The sequence below is a fragment of the Mandrillus leucophaeus genome, unplaced genomic scaffold, assembly GCF_000951045.1.
Source record: "Mandrillus leucophaeus isolate KB7577 unplaced genomic scaffold, Mleu.le_1.0 Scaffold828, whole genome shotgun sequence".
NCBI lineage: Eukaryota > Metazoa > Chordata > Mammalia > Primates > Cercopithecidae > Mandrillus > Mandrillus leucophaeus.
In genome coordinates this window covers 511,996-519,666 of record NW_012109008.1, presented here as the reverse complement: position 1 = coordinate 519,666, position 7,671 = coordinate 511,996, and the positions used below count along the sequence as shown (strand labels likewise).

Here is a 7,671-nt window from a genome sequence, read left to right as displayed (position 1 = left end):
TGAAAACTTTTGGAAGAACATTGTAATCAGAGGTTGTTGCCTTTCTTTGTAACTCCATAAAAGTGTTACTGCGAAGTTGTAGACTATCTGTGATCATACGGGTGATTTTAATGCTGCGTTCCATCTGAGGATCGTATGCCATAATTTTATGTTTTCATGTCTGTGCAGTTTGAAACACTTCAGCAAATTTTAGTAATGTCCACATGGCTGGTTCTGCTTTAGTTTCTTCTTCTTCATCTTCCTCTTCCTCTATAGAGGACATGACAAGTTCTTCCAGTTCCTCATTTGTTAACACTTCTCAATGGCCTTCAGTATGTCCTTCTACTTCATCAAGCATATCAGCAAATCCTTCTCCATCAACTTGTTGCATGGATGATTTTCCCAACTTCTCTATCAATTTCAGGGAAGGCTTTAAAATCATTCACAACTGCCACTCCATCAGTCCTTCCAGCAGGCATTTAGTTTGTGATTTAATTCATCCATTGCAACTTTGATGAGTGCTATTGCATCAGCAATAGTGAATGATTTCCAGCACTACATTATTTCCAGTTTACGATCTGCATCAATTGCTGATTGAATGTGATCAAATACCAGGCAGATGTATATGGCCTTGGGAAAATGAATGATGTCCTAGTCAAGTGGCTGAAGAAAAAGGTTGTATTTGCAGATAAAAATACAACCTCAGCATTTTCATGTTCATGGCAAACAGATTCAGGATGGCTGGGTACATTATCTATTATTAATAGGTCCTTAAATTCCAACCCTTCCTCTTTCAAATATTTTTTCAGTTCTGGGAACCATTGATGCATTGGTGGAACCATTCTATAAACAAGACAGCTGTCACCCATACTTTCTGATTATATGGCCAGAACACAAGCATAAATAAGTTTTGGTTTTGCTTTTGAGGGCACATGGGTTCTTTGCTCTGTACACCATGCTTGGCTTTATCATATGCCCTGCAGCGTTGCCACACAGTACGAGAGTTAATCTGTCTTTCCATGCTTTATGCCCTGGTGCTTCCTTTGCACTTTTATGAATTTAGGTTCTGTTGGTCATCTTCTTCCAGAAGAGGCCGGTCTTATTGCAATTGAAGACTTGCTGTGTATGATATCTTTTCTCCTTAATCTACTTCTTCAAGTCTGCCGAAAATGTGGCAGCAGCTTCTTCACTGGCAAATGCAACCTCTTTAGTAGTTTTTATGCTTTTCGGTCCAAACCTATTCTTGAATCTGTATAACTGTCCCTTGCTTGCAGTAAATGGCTTTTGGTGTCACTTGTTTCAGGGGATCCTTGCTGATGTCTTTGTGTAGGCTCCGTGCTTTCTGGTACAACACATTGCAGTCAGAACACCTTTCTGTTCATGTCTTCTACCCACAAATGTAATGCCTTTTCCATCTTAACTAAGCACTTATGTACTGTGGTCGTAACTCCATAACTTTTTTTTTTTTTTTTTTTTTTTTGAGACAGAGTCTTGCTCTGTAGCCCAGGCTGGTGTGCAGTGGTGCGATCTCGGCTCACTGCAACCTCCGTGTGGCTGTAACTTTTGCAGTTTGAGGTGTGTCATCAAGACTGGCATGAATTTTTTTTCTTTTCCTTCTTCACAATTTCATGGATAGAAGATTCCTTGTTACAGTAGATCTTAGTAACCTAGGCATATGATATTTTTCTTTCCTTATTGAGTTGAGAACTTTTACTTTTTTTTTTTTTTTTGAGATGGTGTTTGCCCAGGCTGAAGTGCAATGGCACGGTCTCGGCTCACTGCAACCTTCACTTCACGGGTTCAAGGGATTCTCTTGCCTCTGACTCCCAAGTAGCTGGGATTGCAGGTGCCCACCACCACGCCTGGCTAATTTTTGTATTTTCAGTAGAGACGGGTTTCACCATGTTGGCTAGGCTAGTCTTGAACTCCTGACCTCAGGTGATCCACCCGCCTCAGCCTCCCAAAGTGCTGGGATTACAGGTGTGAGCCAGTGCGCCCAGTCAACTTTACCTTTTTGCCTAAAGAAAGTACTTTGTAGCCTATCTTTGGCATATCTGACTTGCCGGCATCACTACTTTTGTGTTTTGGGGCCATTAATAAGTAAAATAAGAGTTACTTGAACACAAGCACTGTGATACCACAACCGTCAATCTCATAACTGAGAAGGCTACTGAATGACTAAGGGTCAGGTAGCATGTATAGTTCAGATACGCTGGACGGAGGGGTAATTAATGTCCCAGGTGGGACGGAGTAGGACAGCACGCGATTTCATCACAATACTCAGAATGGTGCACAATTGGAAACTTATCAATTGTTTGTTTCTGGAGTTTTCCATGTAATATTTTTGAACCATGGTTGAGTGAGATTAAGTGAAACTGCAGAGAGCAAAATCACACATGAGGGGGGACTACTGTAAATCATTCCGATTTCACTGTTGTTTGACCTTTAAAATTTTTTGGGTGGGTATGGTGGCTCACACCCATAATCCCATCACTTTGGGAGGTGAGGTGGGAAGATTGCTTAAGCCCAGGAGTTCAAGACCAACCTGGGCAACTTAGTGAGACCTGATCTCTGCAAAAATAAAAATAAAAATAAGAAAAACAAATGCAATTCTTCAAGCTCTGTCTCCAGTGAAGGATCCTGCTATGTGGTGCCTTTTGTATTGAATTATTTTTTCCATGGCAGGACTATGGCAGCCAGGGACGCCACTTCAGGCAGCTTGTCAGAGGAGAGCAGTGCTTTGGACCTGCCATCAGTGTGTGACATGAGAGATTATGTCCTGCAGAGACCCAGCCAAGAAGCCAACAGCGAGGCTTTCAGTTCTTTGGAATTCCATTCTCTTCCTTGTTCTTCTGATGTGGATCCAGGTAATAAGCAGAGTTTAAAACAAACTAACTTAAAAACAACCAGCAGCTATACGGGTGTGTGATAGTTTGTTTCTCTCTCTTCCAATAGCAATTCTCTGAGAAGGCTTCATTGTCTTAGGCAGAAAAACATCTTACCTAAGCAAAGCTGTCAGGAGGAACTTCAAAGGACAGCTTCCCTGGCACAGCAATGACAAGGAGCTGTCTCCTGGAGTCTTTTTGTTATTGTTGCTGTTAATCTCAGGTCCCTTTCTAATCTCCCTCAAAATGAGTTCAGAAGCAGGGGAATATTTGGTTCAACAGAGAGTGGAATTGGTTTTTTTTGTTTTGTTCTTTTAAAACTCAGAAAATAAGGTGGCGGGCGCCTGTAGTCCCAGCTACACTGGAAGCTGAGGCAGGAGAATGGCGTGAACCTGGGAGGCGGAGCTTGCAGTGAGCTGAGATCTGGCCACTGCTCTCCAGCACAGGCGACAGAGCAAGACTCCGTCTCAAAAAAAACAAAAAACAAAAAAAACTCAGAAAATAGCAATGTAGGCCTGTTATATGTGATGAGTAGTAAAAATAGAGACTTTAGCATTCCTTGTATGAAGTATACTCTGGATTTAAGTAACAACCTTTCTACAAGGTTTCCTGACTAGATTGCCGAAACGCGTATTATTTAAGCTAATGCTAATTCCCTGACGTAGGTAGTGACTGTCTTTAGTAACTGTAAAGCCCTCTCTTTCATATTAATTACCTGATCTGAGTCTGGAGGTCCACAGACCTGGATTTATTTATTTATTCATTTATTTCTTGTTAGTTTTGGTTAATCCCCTGGGTTTATCACACAGACCTGGATTTGAAGTTCAGCTCTGCCAGTTACTGGCTGTGTGACTTGGGGCATGCTCCTTAACCCCTCTGAGCTCCAGAGTCAGCTACAAAATGGCGATCAGAATGCTTGCTCCACCTAGTCAGGTTTAACTTAAGGTAAACCTGCAAGGTACTTAGCATGGTTTTTCTGCCATCGATGGGTGCTCAGTCGATGCTGTTGTTGTTAATATTAAGAAATCCATATGGCCAGGCATGGTGTCTCATGCCTGTAATCCTAATACTTTGGAAGGCTAGACGGGTGGATCACCTAAGGTCAGGAGTTCAAGACCACCTTGGCCAACATGGCGAAACCCTGTCTCTACTGAAAATACAAAAATTAGCCAGGTGTGGTGGTGGGCGCCTGTAATCCCAGCTACTCAGGAGGCTGAAGCAGGAGAATCACTTGAACCCGGGAGGTGGAGGTTGCAGTGAGCTGAGATCGCGCCACTTCACTCTAGTCTGGGCGAAAGAGCAAAACCCTGTCTCAAAACAAAAAACAAACAACAACAACAACAAAATCCAAATATATATTTTTAGAAAGAACTCATTGTGGGTACTAAGGAAATGTAGCCTTTAATGATGATGAGTTCAGTGATGACTATAGGTAGGATGTGTAACTGTCATTGCCTTCAAGAATTCTATGGAGAAATATGTTTAAACTCTTTTGGGATTCTCTTCTGATTTTCAGGACATAGAGTAATCAGGATCAGTAAGTCTCCTGTTTAATTTAGTACCTGACTGTGTTAGTTTGTTCTCACACTGCTATAAAGAGATGCCTGAGACTGGGTAATTTATAGAGAAAAGAGGTTTAATTGACTCACAGTTCTGCAGGCTGTACAGGAAGCATAGCAGCACCTACTGGCCATCCATCAGGGTGGAAGGTGAAGGGGAAGCTGGCACTTCACATGGCTGAAGCGGGAGGAAGAAAGTGGAGGAAGGTGCTACACACTTTTAAACAACCAGATCTCATGAGACCCCAGCACCAAGGGGATGGTGCTATAAATCATTTAGGAGGAACTGCCCCATGAACCAATCACCTCCCACCAGGCCCCACCTCCAACACTGGGGATGACAATTCCACATGACATTTGGGCAGGGACACAAATCCAAACCATATCACTGACCAAGAATTAGATAATTCTTTATCCTTTTCCTTTCTAGATTTAACATCTTAGTTCCTTTGACCTTCCCTTTTTTCCCTGCCATCCTGCTGCCTCTACATGACTTTCTGTCCCTAAAATGGATTTTTTCATCATCCCTGGGTAGCAACAGCATTTCTTAGAATGAGTGAATGGAGGCAGTTGAACAGAACTTTGTTTGTGTATTTATTTATTTATTTATTTAGAGACAGGATCTTGCTCTGTGCCTAGGCTGGAGTACTGTGGCACCATCACAGCTCACTGCAGCCTTGAACTCCTGAGCTGAAGCTATCCTCCTGCCTCAGCCTCTCAAGTAGTTGGGATTACAGGCTCACATCACCATACCTGGCTTTTTTTTTTTTTTTTTAATTTTTAAAAATATTTTGTAGCGACAGGGTCTCGCTTTGTTGCCCAGGCAAGTCTCAAACTCTTGGCCTCAAGTGATCCTCCCACCATGGCCTCCCAAAGTGCTGGGATAATGGGAGTGAGCCACCATACCCAGTTTGAACGGAACTTTAGAAGTGTTAGCACGTTGAAAGACTTCGAGGCAATGGCTCTATTCCCTTAGGGAATTCAGTGTGGACTCGGTTTTTATTTTTTATTTCCTGTTAGTTGACTAATCTGTAGAAAAGCAACTGTTATTAATTGGACTTGGTTGACAGCTCTGAAAATAAGGAGCATGTTGAAATATTTATGTGGGGGTGTTTGTTAAAAATATGGATATTCTATGCCAAAAAGGTTGTTTGGGGAACCCATGTCTAAACATGAGAAGGGGTACTCAAATGCTAAGACAGCCATTTTACACGGTATTAGTGGCGGTCGTGCTGGATTAGACAGTCCGGTTGGAATTCTGGTTCTGCTTCTTCCCCTGGTTTGACTTTGGGCGAGACACTTAGCCTCTGTGTACCTATCTCCTCATTTGTAAAATGGAGATGATAACAGCACCTCCTTGTTGGGGAGGCCATAAGGTCATAAAGTTGTACAATGTAGTGCACGAGGCATAGTGTGTGGCACGGAGTGGATGGATGAGATCCAATTCCTCATCAGCTGGGGTGCTCAGCACACTGCAGTACTGTCTGGTCAGCTCAGGCTTTTTTTTTTTTTTTTTTTGAGATGGAGCCTCTCTCTGTCACCCAGGCTAGAGCACATTGGCGTGATCTCAGCTCACTGCAACCTCTGCCTCCCAGGTTCAGGCGATTCTCCTGCCTCAGCCTCCCAAGTAGCTGGAATTACAGGTGAGCACAACCACACCTGGCTAATTTTTGTGGTTTTAGTAGAGCTGAGGTTTCACCATGTTGGCCAGGCTGGTCTCGAACTCCTGACCTAAAGTGATCCACCTGCCGTGGCCCCCCAGAGTGCTGGGATTACAGGCATGAGCCACTGTGCCCAGCCAACTCAGGCTTTTATCACAAATACCATACACTGGGTGACTTCTCACAGCTCCAGAGGCTGGAAAGTCAAAGGCAAGGTGCCAGCAGATTTGGTGTCCGGTGCTGTCCCCATTCTTGATTTGTAGACAGCCACCATCTTCCTGTGTTCCTCACATGGCCTAGAGAGAGATCCTCTTTCTCAGGTGTCTTATAAGGGCACTAATGCCATCATGAGGCTTCCACCCTCAAAACTTAATTACTTCTGGCCGGGCACAGTGGCTCACGCCTGTAATCCCAGCACTTTGGGAGGCTGAGGCGGGTGGATCATCTGAGGTCAGGAGTTCTAGACCAGCCTGGCCAACATGGTAAAACCACGTCTCTAACACAAATACAAAAATTAGCCGGGCATGGTAGCAGGTGCCTATAATCCCAGCTACTCGGGGGGCTGAGGCAGGAGAATTGCTTGAACCCAGGAGGCAGAGGTTGCAGTGAGCCAAGATCGCGCCATTTCACTCCAGCCTGGGGGACAAGAGTGAGACTTTTTCTCAATAAACAAACAAACAAACAAACCCCACAAAAATTAGCTGGGCATGTTGGCATGTGCCTGTAATCCCAGTTACTAGGGAGGCTGAGACATGAGAATTTCTTGAACCCAGGAAGCGGAGGTTGCAGTGAGCTGAGATTGCACCACTGCACTCAAGCCTGGCGACAGAGTGAGACCCTGTCTCGAAAACCATCAATAGTTGACTGGGTGCAGTGGCTCATGCCTGTAATCCCAGCACTTTGGGAGGCCAAGGCAGATGGATCACCTGAGGTCAGGAGTTCGAGACCAGCCTGGCCAACATGGTGAAACCCTGCCTCTAATAAAATTACAAAAATTAGCTGGGTGTGGTGGTGGGTGCCTATAATCCCAGCTACTCAGAGGGCTGAGGCAGGAGAATCACTTGAACCCAGGAGGCAGAGGTTGTAGTGAGCCAAGATAGCACCATTGCATTCCAGCCTAGGCAACAGAGCAAGATGCCATCTCAAAAATAATAATAATAATAAATAAATAAACATAAAAAAACACATTGGTTTACTCATCCTACCCCATGGAAGGCTCTGGATGTGATTATTGTTCTCTGTATACTCGACACTGCAGTGTTTTAGGGCACATTAATAGTGATCACTCCCATTTATTGAGCATTTACTACTTGTCAGGTTTTATATTGTCAGGCTCCATGCTAAATATTTCACAAACATTATCACTTTTTTTTTTTTTCATTTCGACATGGAGTCTCACTCTGTCGCCCAGGCTGGAGTGCAGTGGCATGATCTCGGCTCACTACAACCTCCACCTCCTGGTTCAAGCAATTCTCCTGCCTCAGCCTCCCGAGTAGCTGGGATTACAGGCGTGCACCACCATGCCTGGCTAATTTTTATATTTTTAGTGGAGACGGGGTTTCACCATGTTGGCCAGGCTGATCTTGA

At 44.0% G+C, this 7,671-nt stretch overlaps 1 protein-coding gene across 3 annotated transcripts in view; it reads left to right on the top strand.

Annotated features, from left to right (window-relative positions):
* LOC105530505 (chromosome unknown open reading frame, human C20orf196) overlaps window positions 1-7,671 on the top strand; it is a 163,629-nt gene that overhangs the window by 5,658 nt on the left and 150,300 nt on the right. Inside the window, exons 1-2 of one of the 3 annotated variants that reach the window (XM_011968077.1) lie at window positions 2,669-2,846; window positions 2,935-3,156. In XM_011968077.1, the coding sequence (XP_011823467.1) occupies window positions 2,669-2,846; window positions 2,935-2,945 (189 nt within the window). In that variant the 3' untranslated portion in view covers window positions 2,946-3,156. Of the gene's footprint in view, window positions 1-2,659; window positions 2,847-2,934; window positions 3,157-7,671 lie in introns of those variants that run through there. The other 2 variants (XM_011968075.1, XM_011968076.1) reach the window with 2 other exon arrangements.